This window comes from Momordica charantia (assembly GCF_013281855.1).
Source record: "Momordica charantia cultivar OHB3-1 chromosome 6 unlocalized genomic scaffold, Mcharantia_2.0 BLBB01000006.1, whole genome shotgun sequence".
NCBI lineage: Eukaryota > Viridiplantae > Streptophyta > Magnoliopsida > Cucurbitales > Cucurbitaceae > Momordica > Momordica charantia.
In genome coordinates, this window is record NW_028275164.1 from 8,564,998 (window position 1) to 8,584,072 (window position 19,075).

At 35.8% G+C, this 19,075-nt stretch overlaps 2 protein-coding genes across 2 annotated transcripts; one reads left to right on the forward strand and one right to left on the reverse strand.

The window, feature by feature from the left end:
• The first annotated feature begins 11,170 nt into the window (after positions 1-11,170).
• Positions 11,171-13,524, forward strand: LOC111021442 (zinc finger A20 and AN1 domain-containing stress-associated protein 4). The gene is made up of 3 exons (XM_022298414.2): positions 11,171-11,331; positions 11,462-11,544; positions 12,642-13,524. Exon 3 carries the CDS (start codon positions 12,655-12,657, stop codon positions 13,174-13,176), a length of 522 nt encoding a protein of 173 aa, XP_022154106.1. The 5' UTR covers positions 11,171-11,331; positions 11,462-11,544; positions 12,642-12,654; the 3' UTR covers positions 13,177-13,524.
• Positions 13,525-15,133: 1,609 nt separating this feature from the next.
• LOC111021459 (MSF1-like family protein) lies at positions 15,134-18,395 on the reverse strand. The gene is made up of 2 exons (XM_022298439.2): positions 18,005-18,395; positions 15,134-16,123 (listed from the first exon to the last, which is right to left on the reverse strand). The coding sequence occupies exon 2, from the start codon at positions 16,073-16,075 to the stop codon at positions 15,518-15,520; it is 558 nt and encodes a 185-aa protein (XP_022154131.1). The 5' UTR covers positions 16,076-16,123; positions 18,005-18,395; the 3' UTR covers positions 15,134-15,517.
• Between the last annotated feature and the right edge of the window lie 680 nt (positions 18,396-19,075).

Below are 19,075 nucleotides of genomic sequence, written 5' to 3' on the forward strand. Positions count from 1 at the left end.
TTCATAACTTCGTATCGTCGGGAATATGATATATTGATAATCAGACATGCTAACAATGACTGGGGAACGGTGAAAGTTGTGTTGCTGTTGACTGTACAGAGTTTTCAGTTCTATTTCTGTTTCAGTGTCCCTAACTATTACTGTAGTACTGTCAGTTTAGATCAGGCAATTTTTTTATCATTCTGTGGAACTTTATTGGATGTTTGGTTTCTCGATATTTCCGTGAGCTTAGTTATGCTTATTATATTAATTGTGGTTTAAGATATTGCCTGCTGCTTGATGAATGTTTAATTGCTTGGACTATTTGAAATAATCCTATTGGTACATTCCAGGCATCATGTTTCATTCTCTCTCTTCTGAACCCAAAATTTTGATATTAACTCAGGATTCTGAAAATTAGTGGTTGAAACTTGAAAGGTTGGTTGTTCTCTGATCCAATGTCATCACGTTCAGCTGTTCCTATTGAGAATGTTCTACTTTCTTTTTCTGAAAGGGACTCATCCCATCCTTATTTTGTGCATTGTTTGAGTTAAGAAATTTTAGAGATAAATAGATAGATAGAGAGATTGATTAATTGATTGATGAAAATTTATAAACTATGACTTGGATTCATACTGTTGTATATGCTGCAGACTCGAGTGGGTTACTTTATTCTTTTCTATTACATATTTTAGCACCTAGCTTACCCATGTCTGTTTCTCTAAGGTTTTATGTTTCTAATAAACCATCTCAAGACACCCATTGCTAATTGCAAGATTTTGAGTAGAATTTAATGATATTTATTGTCCAGTCTCCAGTGAGCTTTCATTGTAAGTACTTTGATTTCTTAGCAAATAGATTAAGTCTTGAATTTTTGGAACTTTGACGTAATCCTTTTTCTTCTCCTTTTAATTGCCCCTTGTCTGGCTGCCGAGAAACCGTGTGAAAAAGAGCATTGCCAGATTCCTATGTGAGTGTTCTTATACTTCTCCATGCATTTTCTATATGGTCATCCTTTGCTACATCTTTTTCATTTTGGAAAAAATTAGTGTCAAGAACAATTCTTTATTGATAATATAGCCCTGAGATTACATATCAAAAGCATGTAGAATCAAATTCCCAAAATAATACCATGGCCAAAAAGAAAGAGAAAATAGTGCCAGCACCGTTGCAACAACATATAGATATAAATCATCAAAATCCAACCATACTGATCATTGAAAGCAGGAAGATCTGAAATCTAATGCCAAAGAAGTGCGACGACACAGACGAACATCGGTAGCAGAACTCCACCACTGGAAGATGTCACCTGAAATCCGGTCCCGGCGTCCATAGCAGGCAATGGTGCAAGTCCTCCACTGTCCTGAGCCCTCACCACCGTCAGCAGAAGGAGCAGCACAGCCACAATGAGCCACCTCCTTGTCCTGTAGATGCTGAATCCTGCCATCGAAGAAAACTCAAAGGTAAGGGAAGAACGGATGAATGAAGAAGAGGACGGTATTATGAAATTGTTGCTGCAGATGGAAGTGAGAGAAGCATTATTTATAACAGGCATTTGGAGATGAATTGTTGTGTTTTGGAGATTAAATTGTTTGTGATTCATGAATGTTGAGTTTACTGATTGTGATGTTGCTTCTTTAAATTGCTTACAGCTCCCATTGAAGAGGACATATTAGCTTCCGCTGCTGCTCACAGGGCCCTATAACGCCTCTCCCGCAGCTAACTTGAGTAATTTTGTGGTATCAGGCAAGCATTCTATTTCTTCTGTTTTTCTCCTCTTCCAATGGCACTACCGTAATACTACTTTTCTTTTAATAAAACATTGCTTCATGGCTATAGTTGAGTTTGTATTAACCTTTTTTTTATTTTATTACTTTCAAAGGTATTGATGAGTTAATGTTGATAGAATTTTTGTCCATCCTCTTGTTTGGTTTCTAACTTTGAATATGGTTTTGGTCCTAAGGGGGTGTGTTTTTTATAGCTGGTTTAAAAATTGAAAACAAGTAAATGTTGTATTCAAAATTTTTACTTGAGTCAGCAAAATCTGAATACCATTTTAAAAAGTAAACCTATTGGACAGAATTTAATGAATTGAGTGAATTTGAACACAAGAAATTGAATTTAGGTGAGATACTAAACATACCTTAAATTTTGTTTTTTTGGTTTCTTGTGTCGTGAAGGTGTAGAGTGAGCGCGTGCCCAACTTCTTCGCGTTCTTTCTCACATCAAATAATGGTTGAAAGGATTTGAAAGACACTTTTTCAAATTCTAACCATTTGGTGTCGGAAAATATATAGAATTCACTCTTAAGGTAGGTGACCATCATGAGATTTGAGTTCATTACTTCTCAATTGGTACCCTAGCTCATTTAGAACCAATGAATGGTTATAATTTTTTTACTGACCAATAGAATTTTGACTTTGGCTATTGAACTTCTATTTACATCTTTTCATTTTTTTTACTTCACCTCTCAAAACTTTAGTTGCCTTCTCCGAGTTTCGGTTGAACTTCAAGTGCAGTAGTGTTTAGTCTCCTACGAAACCTTCTAAACTGAACGAGTTAGGGCTCCTACTCATGCATGGACAAGATAAACATGCTATTATTAAATGTCCAAAGGTTCAAATGAAATTAAAGAGGAATCTTACCTTGCCAGGATTTTGAAGTTGATCGGGAGATGAATATGTTATGATCTTGATAAAAATTACATCTATTTGCTATGATTGGGATCCTATTGGGCCTAGGGGTGACAATCCATGCTTTCAATGGATTTGATTTGTTAGCCGTCCAAGGAATTATACCCATGTAGGTATTTTAATAAAAAAACTTTTTCTTAAAAAGTTACGAAGTATTTTTTGGCTCTACGATATGGCTTATTAATTTTGAGTTGATTTTCGTTTTTACTTGATGGATAGATCAAATCCAAATAAAGTTGAATTCGTCAAAGAAAATGAACTTTTAATTAAGTAGATCAAACAAAATAACTTAAAGTTTTTTTTTTTTGAAAGATAAAAAAGTATTCTAACACTTACCAACAATTGCAAAATGTCAATAGAGTTGAAATGAACTGAGATATTATATTTTTGTGATCATAAACCATAAAGTTATTGTCTATGATGCAATTAATAATTCAATACCAATTTTCTTGTACCATTTTAATTTAGTTATCTCCTATTCTTTTCAATGCAATTGACTTCCTATCACATTTGATTGCAACCTTTTTTTCTTTAGTTGATTTTCAAATCATACCACTAAAAATATAAACAGAAAATAGCCACAACCAAAAATTCCCTCTTTATAAACAAGATAAAGTTACATATTTTAAAAAATAAGTTTAGCTTAAATTACAAATTAAGAAAATAAATAAAATTCACTTTATAATTTGGGCTGCTTAGAATTTCTAACCATACAAATAATTAAACTATCAATTGCACCGCATGATACACTCTTATCTTATTTTTGAAACTAACACCTTTAAATTTTTGTTAAAAATCAAGATAAACTACACTCCGTACCATAAATTTAATATATATTTTTAAAAAATGTCACTCATTTTTTTTTTCAAATATAATATTGACTTTTTTTTAACATGTTTTATAGTACATATTGCCTATGAATCTGTTTTTAAAATCTTAAAATTTCTATTATATATGAAAAATATATATTAATTTTTATGTTGTTTATGTAAAGGCCTCTAAAACCTTATGCTTATGATTCCCCTGTCTTAAAAAAAAAAACCAAATTTGCCTCCGGTTTTTTTTTTTAATTATCCTAAAAAATAAGAGGATGTGAGTTCGATCCCCACTCCTACATGTTATACAAAAAACCAAATAAATAAATAACCATGTTAATGTAGATTTAAATTTTCAATTTTGAGAAAAGAGGTAGACATCTAGACGCTTACAAAAGCAGAAAAAAAAAATTAATAGAACTTAGAAAAGTAGCAACCACTTTTCAATTTTGAAACCCACACAGAGTTCAATATATTCTTAATTAACACCAGACTAATGATATAATTGATATACCCTTATACTTGATTACGAGAATGTTGATATACCAATAGTATATCTAATATGAAGGTTGGTATACTAATGATATACCTAATATATTACTTCTTTTTATTGTGTTCAATTTCTCTTATTGAATTGTGTTATATTATTAACAGATTTTAGATGAAATGTTTGTCTTCTATACCTGATTTATTACTGAAGGAATCAATGATATACATGAGTATGAGTGTTGATATACCAATTATATGCTTGATATGAATGCTACTGTTGATGTGTGGATTTCGATCCTTCGGTTTTCCTCCTCGCACACACCTAACTCGATGATACGGGAACCGGTACCTGCAAAACCAAACTGATCTAAACTGGTGTGACCTTAGTCACGCGGGCTCCGATGCCTAAGTTAGCAAAGGGGAGTTTGAGAAATAGTGAGTTTCAAGTATCATACTTGCGCCCCCCCCCCCCCCCCCCCCCTCCAGGGTTAGACTACGCTGCTATTTATAGCTGTGAGAGTGGTTCCAGAATCTTTTGTTAGTCGGGCCCTAATTTGGAGTTGCAAGATCCAACGATTGTTAATTAATAGAAGAGGGTGGATGTTGGGCTCGGCCCCGAACAGGTGTGTTTAACCTCCTGACGTTAGATCCGAGCGGAGGAAGTTGAATTGTACCTTGGCCCGAAGGCCAAAGTGAGGAGCCGGCGCCTTGGCACCAAGGTGGAGTTGGCGCCTCGGCGTCGGGTCGTCTTTTGGCATGGACCGGTCTGTTATATCACGGGCCGGTCTCCCCTAGTCGATGATCTCAGACTTCAAACTCTTGACTCATTTCAGGTCGTTTTTGTTCTCTATAACAATGGTCATCATTCTCAAATTAGAAGATGAATGACTGTATCAAGATCTTTGTTTTGAGAGTACCTGTCGCTTGTCGTTACCACGAGATCATTCTATAACATAACCTAACTCATATGTATATCAATGGCTAATTATGTCAAGGTTTCTAACGCACAGAGCTTCTACCAAAAGCTTTTGATCCAATTTTGGATTTTAGCTACTTGGTTCCTACTACTGGTTTTGTGCCTTGAGCTTGTCGATACTACTTTATGAATTGGAAGTTTTTCCAATTTTCGTTGGTCATGATCAGGTCTCCTGAGCCTGGTTTTACTCTCATTTGAGTCTAAACCATTTATTTTTTGCCTTGGGATCTAACTTTAACAGAACTAATGTTGATACCTTTGGATTTCTAACTCATCTGGCTTTTTATGCCAAATAGTTTTATATCCCATATTTTTCTGCTTTAGTTTTGACCATGCTAAGTCGTTACTGGCTTTTTGCCTTTCTGGCTTGCTTTTTGGTATGTCCCAATTTTGAATATCTTGATTAGTCGTAGATATGTAGATATTTACGTATAATGCCTATGACCCCCTGCTTGAGAAATTTATTTCAAAATGAACAAAAAAACTCAAGTATTGCGTCGAATGTCGGAGACTTTATTATTAGGAAGATCGTCTTGTCGAAATTTAGTTACAATAACTTTAGTTGGCCAAAATAATGGAAAAACATAAAATGTCTAGAACCAATGTGTCGAACTAGTGGTAGTATATTTTGAGGTGCTGAGCGTGTCATAGGTGTAGTAAGGTCTTCCCCCGTTAGTCTTCTAAAGCATAAGTGCCTGCTCGAACCACGTTAGTGACTTTGTATGGGCCCTCCCATGTTGGTCTGAACGCCCTGCTAGTTGAATCTTTGGTATTAGACATGATCTTTCTTAACACTAGATCACCTTCTTTAAAGTCACGTTTCTTAACCTTCGAGTTGTAGTATCGGGCTATTCGATTGTTGTATTCAGCCGTTCGTAGTCGTGCTGTTTCTCGATGCTCTTCTAATACGTTGAGGTTGAGCTGCACTGACTCATTGTTTTCGAGTAGACTGAACTGCTTTACCCTTGGGGAGGGGAAACCAATTTCTACTGGCACTACTGCTTCAGAGCCAAATGATAGTGAAAACGACGTTTCTCCCGTCGAAGTACAAGATGTTGTTCTGTAGGCCCATAATGCATTGGGAAGTTCTTCTGCCACAACCCTTTAAGCTTTTCTAATCTGGTCTTCAGAGTTCTTTTGATGATTTTGTTGATTGCTTCAACCTGCCCATTAGCTTGCGGATGTACTGGTGAGGAACAGATGTGCTTAATGCCCAACTCCCTGCAAAATTCTCCAAAGGCAGCATTGTCGAATTACTTTCCATTATCACTGATAATGGTGTAGGCTATTCCAAAGCGGCAAATTATGTTCTTTCAGATGTCGGTGACCTGTTTCTCAGTAATTGTAGCTAGGGCTTTGACTTCGGCCCATTTAGTAAAATAGTCGATTGCCACCACTGCAAATTTGGTCTGGCCCTTTCTTAGTGGGAGGGGTCCTATAAGGTATATTCCCCACTAAGCAAAGAGCCAAAGATTCATTATGCTTGTTAGAGGCTCTAGCCGTTGCCTAGGTACTGTTTCAAACCATTGGCATTTGTCGCATTTCTTGGTGAATTGATTTGTGTCATTTAGTATGGTCGGGCAGTAGTACCCTTGTCGAACTATTTTGTAACTTAGGGACCATGCTCCAGAATGGTTCCCACAAACGCCCTTATATCTCTTTCATGACGTAGTCAGCTTCGTCGGGCGCTAGACATTTTAGAAGTGGCAACGAGTAGCCTCTTTTGTACAGATTGTCGCCTTTAAGTACATATCTGGTTGCTCGTCATTGTAGTTGCTGGGCCTCCATCTTTTCAGTAGACTGGACCCTATCTCTCAAATATTTAATCAAAGGGCTCATATAATTTTCTTCTAGTTGTCCTTGTTCGTCGATATCCGTTGCTTCTTGAGCTTCTATGCTTGGCTTAGGCAGAATCTCGAACGGTACAATTCTTCCTAGGTCGGTTTCATAAGCTGCAGCCAGTCGAGCTAACGCATCTGCGTTGACGTTTTATGTATGTGGAATTTTTCAAATTTCATATTTTGAGAAGTGGTCGAGCTGGTCTTTTACCTGAGAAAGGTATTTCGCCATTCGTAGTTCTCTAGCCTAAAACTTCTCTTTCACCTGACCTACAATCAGTTATGAATCATTGAGTATCAGTATGTTCCTAACTCCAACGTACCTGACCACTTTTAGTCCTGCTAGCAGAGCTTCATACTCGGCTTCGTTGTTAGATGCATGAAAACTAAACCATAGTGCATATTCGAATCTCTCTTTATCTAGAGAGACCAGTAGAAGTCCAGCCTGACATCCTCGAAAATTTGAGGACCCATCTACGTAGAGTGTCTAGGGTTACTCTTCCTCAACCAATTGTGGGTCGATATTATATACTTGAGGTTCTGCTGGTATTAATTCTGCTATGAAGTCTGCCACAGCCTGCCCCTTCATGGTAGTTCTTGGCTTATAGTGAATGCCGTACTCGCTGAGCTCCACAGCTTACTTTACCAGTCGCCCAGAAGTGTCTGACCTTTGCAAAATCTGTCGTAAGGGAAAGTTGGTGAAGACAGTTATTCTGTGAGCTTGGAAATACAGACATAGTCTTTGAGCTAAAATGACCAGTACTAACGCCAATTTCTCCATTTGCGAGTATCTAAGCTCTGTATCTACCATTGCTTTGCTTGTGTAGTAGATTGGAGACTATCATCCATTTTCTTCTTTTATCAACGCAGAACTCACTGAAGTGTCAGATACAGCTAAGCATAAGTAGAGTCCATCACCCACGATCGGCTTTGAGAGGAGTGAGGCTGCCCCTAAGTATTACTTTAGCTCCTTAAAAGAAGGCAGCCTCATACTCTTCTGTCCATTCAAACTGCCCTTTCTTCCTCAGGATTTTGAAGAATGGCAGGGATTTGCCAATTGAACGGCTAACGAATCTGTTGAGTGATGTTGTCCTTCCGTTGAGTCCCCTGTAGTTGCTTTAGATTTCTAGGTTGACCCATCTCCAGAACAGCTTTGATCTTATCCGGATTGACTTCGATTCCCCTTTGGTGTACTAAAAATCTCAGGAACTTACCTGAGGTCACTCCAAACGTGGATTTGGTAGGATTCAACTTCATCTTGTACTTTCGCAAAACGTCAAATGCTTCTGCCAAATCCTCCTCGTGTCGCTTGTTCTTTTGACTCTTTACCAGCATATCGTCTACGTAAACTTCCATGTTTTTGCCGATTAAGGCTACAAACATCCGATTTGCCATTCGTTGGTAGGTCGCACCTGCATTCTTTAATCCGAATGGCATCACCGTGTAGCAATACAGACCCCGGTTCGTGGCAAAGGAGGGTTTCTCCTGATCCGGTAAATGCATCTTGATTTGATTATATCTGGAGTAGGTGTCCATGAAGCTCAATCTTTCATGTCCTGCAGTGGCATAAACCAATTGATCTATTCACAGTGAGGGAAAAGAATCCTTTAGACAAGCCTTATTTAGGTCTGTGAGGTCGATGCACATTTTCCATTTGTCGTTTGGCTTTTTTACCAATACTACGTTGGATATCAACTAGGGATAATGTACTTCCCGAATGAAGCCTGCTTTCAGTAGCTCTTCTACCTGCTCAGCTACGATCTCATTCCTTTCTTGGTTGAACGCTTCTGTTTCACTGGCTTACAGCTCTCGTCGACGTTGAGTCGATGTTCCATGACTCCTTGATCGACTCCTGGAATGTCCTCATGTGACCATGTGAACACGTCAGTGTTGCTTCTGAGGAAGTTTATAAGGCTTTCTCTTTCATCATTCCCCAATGTGGTTCTAATGTTGACTCGTCGATCTTCGGCTGTCAGAGGGACAGATTCTACCTCCTTAGCCGGTTCTCCCCTGTCAAGGGTGGTCGAATTAAGTCGATTACTAGAGCTCGGTCTTGCCTCACCCGAGTGCTCGGTCGCTTCATTCGAGCTCGAAGTCGATTCTCCCTTGTCAAGGGTTGTCGGATTAAGTTAATGATTAGGGCTCGGTCTCGCCTCACCCGAGTGGTCGGCCGCTTCATTCAGGCTCTTCTTTTCGAAACATTGCTGGCTCTCCCCAAGATTCATGTCATCTTGCTCCACTCTACACGCCTCGGATTGGGATTTCGCCTCGGATCGAGATTTCGTTTCGACTAAGCTTGCTTTGATGTATCGTCCCCACCTAACTCGATGTGTGGATTTCGATCCTTCGATTTTCCTCCTTGCACACACCTAACTCGATGATACGAGAACTGATACCTGCAAAACCAAACCGATTTAAACCGGTGTGACCTTAGTCACATGGACTCCGATGTCTAAGTTAGCAAAAGGGAGTTTGAGAAATAAGTTTCAAGTATCTTACTTGCTTCTCCAGGGTTAGGCTGCGCTGTTAGTCGAGACCTAATCCGAAGTTTCAAGGCCCAACGATTGTTAATCAACAGAAGAGGGTGGATGTTGGGCTCGGCCCCGAACATGTGTGTTTAACCTCCTGATGTTAGATCCAAGCGAAGGAAGTCGAATTGCATCTTGGCCCAAAGGCCAAAGTGAGGAGCCAGCACCTCGACGCCGAGGTGGGGTCGGCTTCGTGATGGCTTCGACGCCGGGTCGTCTTTTGGCATGGGCCGGTCTCCCTTAGTTGATGATCTCGGGCTTCAAACTCCTGTTTCGTTTTGGGTCGTTTTTGTTCTCTATAACAGCTACTATATTAATAATGTTACCTTATATAAATAACTTATTTGATATACCTGATTCGATATACTATTGATACAACTGAAAATTTGGAAAGAAATTGAGATTTTTTACCTTTTTTTTTTTAATTTCATTTGGATTTTTGACCTATTTTCTAAAAACTCTTATTTGTAATCATTTTTCACTTCGTGCCTTTATAAAATTATCAAAATATCCACATTAAAAAACAAATTCTCCACAATTTTGGTATCATTCACCAATCTCACACCCTCTGCTCAATTTGAATTTAATAGGGAGAAAATATCACCTTTTTAATTTGAAAAATAAATTACAAATCTAAAAAATCTAACATTTAATTTGAAAAATCAACTACGAATTAGGAAAAAAAGAATCTCAACTTTTTAATTTGAAGTATTAATTACAAATCTAATATGGAAAAAATCTATAAAAAAAGGTGGTTCAAATTACATGATGAAATATTAAATATTTAATCGTTTAACGTGAAAAATCGAAGGACACAAGATTACATAAATGCCCGGATTTAATTAAAAAAAAGGTCAAGATTCCATGAATCCCAAGCCAAGGTTTATAAATATCCTGTATTTAATTAATAATGAGAGAAAATAAATGTCCAGATTTAAAAAGACAAAAAAGGGATTGCGTGCTATCCTGGGTCAAGATAGCACAACCCCATACTAGGATTGAACAATCCTGATTTGGGATGGTATAAAATCGAAACGATAGCATGGAATTCCAATTTTGTTTTTAAATATTTGGACATTTATTCTTGGTCCTATTTGTTAATTCAAGTCCGACAATTTTTTCCAATTCGTAATTGATTATTCAAATTAAAAGTTAGATTTTTCCTTATTAAGTTGAAATTGAAAAAAAAATCAAATTGAAAAGATAGATTTTTTCCATATTAAATTTGTAATTGAAAAAAAATCAAGAACGTCGACATTAATCTACCTATAGCCTTCCTAAAATTTTGACAGATTTTATCAAAATGGAAAAGAAATTGAAAACAAAAGGAGAAAAAAGAAAAAAAAATTGAGAAAAATAAGAAGTTAGAAAAAAAAAAAAAGAATGCAAACGTGTACAAGTGCAAAAGATAAAAAGAGATTAAAAAAATATGTCGGGGGATCAAGCAGAAGCTTGTAGGAAAAGGATAAAAATATCTAATTAAAATTAGTGAAAGGATTAAAAAAATATGTTGAGGGGTCAAAGTAGAAGCTTTTACAAAAAGGATTAAAAAAATCTAATTTAATTAGTGAAAGGGTTACAGAAATCCCAATTACCCAAAGGAGGATAATATCGAAATAACCAAAAATCCAAAAATCAAATATTTTACCATATTTAGAAATTAGAAAATTGTTGCTATATTTACAAATATGGAAAATATTTTAGCTACAAATTCCTTAAAAAGAAAAAATTTAGGGAAAAGGAAATTGAAGATATAATATTAATGGTTGGCTGGCAAATCTGTAATTAAAAAAACTAAAAAGGGACAAAATGAGGAATGAGAATGTTGATGAAATTACACAGCTAATAAAGTTCTTTCTCCTCGTCGCCATCAATCAGTACCCACAGTTCTTCCTGCCGATAAAATTTTTGATTTTGCTTTCGGGAATGGGGATGAGGGATTGATGATAATTCTCTCTTCTTCCGCTTCTACTCACCCTCTCTCTCCTCATCGACCGTTCCGTATCTGCTAGGGTTAGGGTTTCCAATCCCCTTTCTGTTTTCTTTCGATTTCTCGAACGGATCTTTATCTCTGAGGATTTGGGTTACTCTACTTTGTGTTCTTACACGAATCTTAATTGCTATGTTTCGTTTGATTGCGCAGAGGTTTTGCTTGGACGCGAATTTAATCTTGGAGATCGGTTGAAAGCCCTTGTCTCTAAGGGTTTTAAAGTCCCAGCAAAAGGGGTGAGGGAATTTTTTACTTACCTTCTTTTTATGTTAAGTTCCAAGTGTGTTTTATTTTATTTTATTTTATTTTTTTATGCGTTTGTTAATATTTCTCCTGATTGAAGTTGGGGTTGAGTTGTTCTGACCATCCAGACTATGCAGATATGTGTAGAATTATGCAAGTAGTCGTAATGAATATGGAGGAATTTTGATTGTTTAGTACAGACTTCGAGAGTTGCTGTTCTGATCAAGACTTTCTTATTGAGATGATTTTTAGAAGTGTTAAGTTTGTACATATGGACTTGGCTTGTCAATTGTCAATTGTCATATTCATTTGTTTTTCACAAGTTCACGTTTTAGGATTCCGTGAGTAATTTGATGAAGGTTCGATAGTGGGTTCGAGCGTCCTGCTAGTGTACATGTTTTGAGTTCAAAGGTAAATTTAGTGTTCGAGATATGAAGACTGGAGAATTATGGCCATTTTTCTCATTGGGGGCATGGAAGGGAACTATAAGATCGTGATGATGGAATATGTTTATCACTCTGGTGTTTTAACAATTTAAATCTTTTGATTCTTTTGGTTCTCTCTGGCTATCTTGAGTTTCTGTTGACAGTGTAGGAAATCTATGACTATCTATGTACATGACAACTTCTGTAAAAATAACCTTATATGACAACTTGTTCTTGCTATACTTCTCTCATATATTTTATGATCTTAATCTTATTCCTCATATATCTAATTCAATTCATAATTCGTATATTTTCACTTTTAGACTTGTAGTTAATGGGTTCCGAGACCTAGGAACTAGCCTAAGAATCATACTTAACCCTTTCATGTCCCAAATTAATTGCAGTACCTCATCCACATGCATAATTTCTTTGTTAAAGAACATTCATGAATAACATCCTTTGTTCATTGACACCTGGTATGGTTATGGAATCTGAGATCTTCGAAACCTTCACCTGTTAACTTAAATTTGGTAGTGTGGTCATGTCTTCCTGATTCATAATGCAATTTGCTTTTTGGATGGAATTGATGTGTAGTTCTTAACATGTGTATCAGTCTGTTTCACTCTCAAAAAGAAGAGAAAAAGATTCATGTGAATGTGTTGCAGGAGAGTTGAAAACATGGAACATGATGAGGCAAGCTGTCAAGCTCCCCCTGAGGGTCCCTTTCTGTGCATTAACAACTGTGGCTTCTTTGGAAGTGCGGCTACTATGAATATGTGTTCCAAGTGCCACAAGGATTTGATGTTGAAGCAAGATCAAGCAAAACTGAGTGCTTCAACTCTCGGAAGTATCATGAATGGATCATCGAGTTCTAACCAAAAGGAATCCTTTGTCACCACCGCCAGTGTGGATGTGCCAGTTAGTTTGGTTGAACCAAAGATCACCCCGATGCATGTGTCTCCTGTGGTTGTTTCTGCAGGGAGCAGTGAAGCAAAGCCAAAGAATGGACCTAGACGATGCAACAGTTGCAACAAGCGAGTTGGATTAATGGGGTTCGACTGTCGTTGTGGTAACATCTTCTGTGCCATTCATCGTTACTCTGACAAACATGATTGCCCCTTTGATTATCGCACTTCTGCACAAGACGCAATTGCCAAAGCCAACCCCATTGTGAAGGCAGAGAAGCTCGATAAGATCTAGCACTTATCTAGCACATGTTGGGTTTGTGTTGATCAATTGTCATCATTTCATCATCACGTAGATGATTTCTGCTTTGCTGCATGCATATCCTGTAACCTGCATGCATATTTGAAGGAGGTATGGCAATCAGCTGCATCTCTGCAGTTAGAAGAAAATGTAGGAAGCGTTACGTCGACATCAGTATTTTCTGGTTCTTATATCGGTTTAATGTTATCATCATAAGCGTGTTACATGACTGTACTGTGTCATAAGAGGAATACGTATCTGAATGCATGCTGCCCATGTTTAATTTGTTTGTAAGCAGCAGTTGTGCTTTAAAATGTTCATGGAATGCCCTCTTCTCTTTGATGGATTTTTCTTAAATCTTTTTACATTTTGGGGTTCTGCGATTCAAATTAAACAGGGTTAATCAGTTAAAAAGTTTAATCTATTTGAATAATTAAGGGTTTATTTGATAATGATTAATTTTAATATTTTCTTTTTTAAAATGTGCTTGGATGGTAATATAGTTATGTTTTAATCTCTCTTCATAATTGTAATATTCAGACGAGAGATAACATTATGGTTTTCTTTCTTTTTTTTTTCTTCTTTTTTTTTTTTTTGGAAACAGATACTTCATTGATGTATTATGGTATTAATTGCAAGTAATTTGTGAAGAATAATTTTGCATACATATATATGTGGTATTTACAAATTTAATTTATAGAATTCATGAATTAAAATTTAAAAACTTAGGTATAGAAGTATCAACTAGAAAATGTAAAGTAAACGTAATGTTTTAGCAATTAGAAGTAATGTAAAGTATCAATTAGACTCACTATCTTTTAGCCAAAATAATAATAATAATAATCTCAAACTAGAAAAACCTACCACACCAATTAAGTATAATTCAACTACCATTTTTTGATTTCTACCCCTCCATGTTAATATTAAAAAGATGAAAATACATTTTTGATCCTTGATGTTTGAGGTAGGTATCTAGTACATGAAGTTTTAAAATGAAACCAATGAATACTTTTGGTTTCAGAGGTTTGAAGTAGGTGTTACTTGATTCCTAAAATTTCAAAATGAACATATTTGGTGCTTGAGGTTTATAGTTGCTGTCAACTTGGTGAAATTTTAAAATAAACACTTTTGGTCCCTAAAATTTAAGAAATAGTTCTAAATGACCCCTGATTTTTTTTACTGTTAATTAACTAATATTAAAATGACGTGGTAAATTGTAATTAAATTATTTATTGTAGTTGCTGATGTGGCAAATTATATAAATTAAATAATATATGTGTAGGTGATGATATTTTCTCTCTCCTCTCCTCATCTCTTCCTCTCTTTCTCCTACCCTTTTCCGACGATCACCACATCTTTGCCGCCACAATCTGTCATTCATACCAGACATATATCATTTAATTTATATAATTTGCCACATCAACAACTGCCAACAACTACACTAAACAATTTAATTACAATTTGTCACGTTATTTTAATATTAGTTAATTAACAGTAAAAAGAAAAAATATGAACCTTAGAACCACTTCTCAAATTTCAGGTACAAAAAAGTGTTCATTTCAAAATTTCAAGGGACCAAGTTAACACCTATCTTAAATCTCAAGGACAAAAGTGTTCATTTTGAAACTTCAGGGACCAATTAGACACCTACCTCAAACCTCAGAAACCAAAAGTGTTCTTTTTGAAACTTCAGAGACAAAGTAGACACCTACCTCAAACCTCAGGATCAAAAAATTTTTTTACCATATTTAAAAAAAATTTAAAAAAAAACCTAGAAAGACCCACTGGTTTTTTATTTTCATCACCCAAAAGAATCTTCAACATCCCAAAAAAAAAAAAAAATTGTTTCTTTCACCGTCATTTTCAAACACCACCTAAAATTTTGTAATATCTATAGATGTTTATACAACACCTAGGAGGGAACATATTATGAAAATAGACAACAATAGAATTCAGTATAAAACCACATTTATTTTAACAAATGCAGCCATCACTATCAGCATCAGATCAGCAGAATAGCAAATGCTAAAAGAGAGAATGTAGCAGAAAAATAATATACTCTGTAAGCATGTTTCTGAGAAGTTCTTACAGAATCAAGCCTACTTTGCCTTCAATCAAACTACAAACAATCAACCAAAAAGAAAGATGACAGGAAACTGCATGGAATATGATGCTCTAAATTTAAACCTCAGCTTGTCAAAATTTGGGGAGAATCCTGACATGGTGCTCCAATGTTTCTCCATGAGTATTATTTTGTTAAAAACAGCTATGAAAACAGCTCACAGTCTCACCGATCTCCTCAAACCGGTATGTAAGCGACAAGAGGATGTGAAAGTTAGATTGTGATTCCACTTGATTCAGCTTCAAGATACTTACAGATCCTCTCCATCACTTCTCTACCCTTGGCACTGTTTTGCACGAACTTCTCCGCACACCGTTGCTCCACTTTTTCGGCCATTGATGCCAGAGCTGACAATGGCTTGATTCGAATACTCGTCTCCTGTCTGCAAATTGTCCATCCATTCGGATTATCTGGGTGAGGATCATACCTGATCTTCTCCACTACTTCTATGAACCTCTGGAGACTGATATTCCGAGTGGAGAGTTGCATGGATTGCGACTGTGCGTCTACCATCGAAGACTCAATGCAGTGGCAGATATCCTGACCAACAATTTTACGAACAAACCATGGTCCAGGGGCATGGATGGTAATGGCACGGGTTGTATATAACTTCCCAGATTCAGGGTCGACCTTTCGGTTTAATGTGTCGACTTCAAGAATATGAGACAATGTACGCTTGTTTTCAGGATCGGCAAATTTACGCCAAGATGCAGAAGTTACCCGTTCCCACGGGTGCTTGTAAGTGTATTCCTGAGAGTATGCTTTAACCATCACACTATTTCTTCAATCCTTCACCCGCTTATGGCACAGTTAAGTGGCCTGCATATGAAGAGAGAACCTAAATTAACCACTCACCTACTAATTTGGGAAGAAAGGAATTGAAAAGGCAAAAAAAGTTAACGAAGATGATGGATATGTTACCTGAAGACACAATCAGGATGAGAGAGTAAACACAAAACAGACAGAAAACATTATCCATCATCTAAGACAACAACTATCTTGCAAAAATTAAGATCCCATTTGATAATCGTTTAATCTTCGGCCTTTTATTTTAAAAAATTAAGCTTACAAACACTTGTATTTCTTTGTTTTCTTAAAACTCAAGAACACAAGAGTACAACCTATAGAATAGATCCTTTGGTCACATGTGTTTCTTTATTTTGTTATCTACTTTTTCAAAACGTATTCAAAATTTAAGCTAAATTTTGAAATTAAAAACAAAAACTTATTTTTGTTTTCGAAATTTGCCCAAGAATTCAAATGTATTTATAAGAAAGTGAAAAACATTCCAAAGAAATTAGGAAGAAACAACAGAAAACTAAAGTTAGAATTGTTATCAGATGGGGTCTAAAGAACTAGAGCATTGCAGATACATACGTCCAATCAGATAACAAACAGTAAAAGATTATTTTACCAAGCCAATATATCCCGAGTCCTGACCAACCCAAAAGTTCCTCAAAATTCATTAATAGTTCATTCACAAAGAAAAAATACAAATCATATCTAAAACCGTAGTCTACCATCAACCTATCACATTTTCTGGAGGCTTTTGCTTCTGATTTCTGAAAATCAATTTAACCTAGATACATGAAAAGAACAATTATTCTTGCAGTTCTTTTACCACTTTGCACAATTAAACCATTCAAGTAAAGCTAGAGGGATTTTAATTTTAGGGGATGAATTGAACACAAATGAGCAATTGTTCCAGACAAATTCAAATCATAAGATGGTACAAGAAGGTTCTTCTATTCTTTTGACAACAGCAAGAGAAACCTCCACAATAGCTTATGACAATATTTTTGAAATCTAAGATGGTAAAAATATGTCTAAAATATTTATTAGTTTAAATTCTTAAATTTAGAAATTTAATGTAGTTTACCATCGCATCAGAGTGTTCAAACACCCAATAATATCCTTTTCTCTTCGATCACTATAGATAATTACTTGTTGGGTGTGCTAATTTCAAAATGTTAAGAAAATATATAAAAGATTGATACCATATCCTATCAATTCAAGGATTTGGGTTTAGTTCTACTTCAACCAAAAAGAGGGGTTTTGGCATTCAGAACAGATCAAATTGTGGGAACAAAAACTAAAGTAGGAAGAGGAAAAACAAAAGATGTTTCATTTTCTTTGAAAAAAGAAATTGATGGATGAAAAGGAAGAAATGAACTCCGAAAGGGAGGGAAAAAACACTAAACAGCCAAATAAAGAACCAATCTCCAAAAATTAGAACATTATGTCAAATATCTTAATAAAAGGAGCCGAAACAATCAAAACCACCCCTTCAATGTGAAAAAGCAACACGAATATTACAAGGAATGATCCATCACTAAGCTCAAAACCAAATACACTCAAGCTAAAGGTTTGCAAAAAGGAAACCGAGTTCCATTGATTTACAAGTAATGATCCATCAAAAAAATTGGGAGCAAATCGTATGCTTCTTTAAACCCGTCCCTATAATCTTGATTTCTTCTCCGAGTTCGGAGACAAAGATGAAATACACAACTCGGTTACTTTCCACAGGCACAGCTAGAGCAGCTAATTTGAATTTTCATTCGGTGCATTTGTCAATAACTATCATCCACAACAAATACACAGAAATCCAACAGATAGTGCAAATACAGTAACCCCAAAGATGCGGAAAGCAAAATTGACCGAAACCCAAATGAAAGAAGAGCAAAAGAAAGAAAAGCTCACCTCGGAAATGGAAGAAGAAGCCCCTTCCAATGGGTCGAGTCGAGATCTCAATCTGAGAAGGAAAGAGAATTTCGGCAATGAGCTTCAGCAGAGAAAACCCAGTTGAATTCGACCGATTTCTGGTCAAATAGAGAGGTGGGTTTCCACGAAATGCCCTTCGCCGTGGAGCAAACGACAGGACGGCGCACTTTCAATCCTCAGAGCCTTTTGGGTTTCGAGAAAAAGGCAAAAATGGCCGATTCGAACCCATTTTTCTTCTCCTCTCTCCAATCTTCTTGTTTTTCTCTCTTTGAAAGTGAAATTATTACAATTTCCTTTGAGGAAAGATTTGTGCGTGCCCACTCCTTGTTCTTGCCTTCAGACGGTGCGAAAACGCCGAGTAGAGATGGTATTCTTTTGTGTATGTATTTATGTCCGGATAAAATAGATTTTTAATTCCAAGTTTTGATTTTCGGTTAGTTTTTTTTAGGTTTCAAAATCGACAATTTAGTTTTAAATATCGGAGAATAGTTCTAAAGAAACTTGACTTAAATTATATATCTAAAAAGGTCCACTCCAACCTAAACATAACACATAAATTCCATTACTTAATTGATTAATGCATACATGATGGACTAAAAAATTAGAGGTTATTGAACTAAACAAAATTATTAGTTGAATTAACAACTGGATGTATTAGGTAATGTTGTAACAATACTTTATTGGTAAAATTTATTAATTCTTTTAAAATAAATATTAAATTTGATTAAATATTTCAAAATAAGAATAGTTTTCATAATAAATAAATTGAATTTTATGAAATAAAATATGGTAATAACATCGTAGGGTGTTATTATCTTCTCAATACACAAACAAATGATTCCTTAACTTGATTTTTGTAAATCAATTTTTTGTTCTTTTAATTAGAAGACCGAATCATACCCACCTAAAGGCTATGATTGATAAATTGTGAACTAATTTGTAATAAGCATAAACAAAGTTCCACATTAACTAAGGAGAGAATGATTCATGATATAGAATATTATCTTTAGTTCTTTTGGGTGAAAAAAAAATCGTTATACTCAAAACAGA

Bases quoted from the DNA above. Each gene is read 5' to 3' on its own strand.
- LOC111021442 (XM_022298414.2), top strand. From the start codon at position 12,655: ATGGAACATGATGAGGCAAGCTGTCAAGCTCCCCCTGAGGGTCCCTTT.
- LOC111021459 (XM_022298439.2), bottom strand. From the start codon at position 16,075: ATGGTTAAAGCATACTCTCAGGAATACACTTACAAGCACCCGTGGGAA.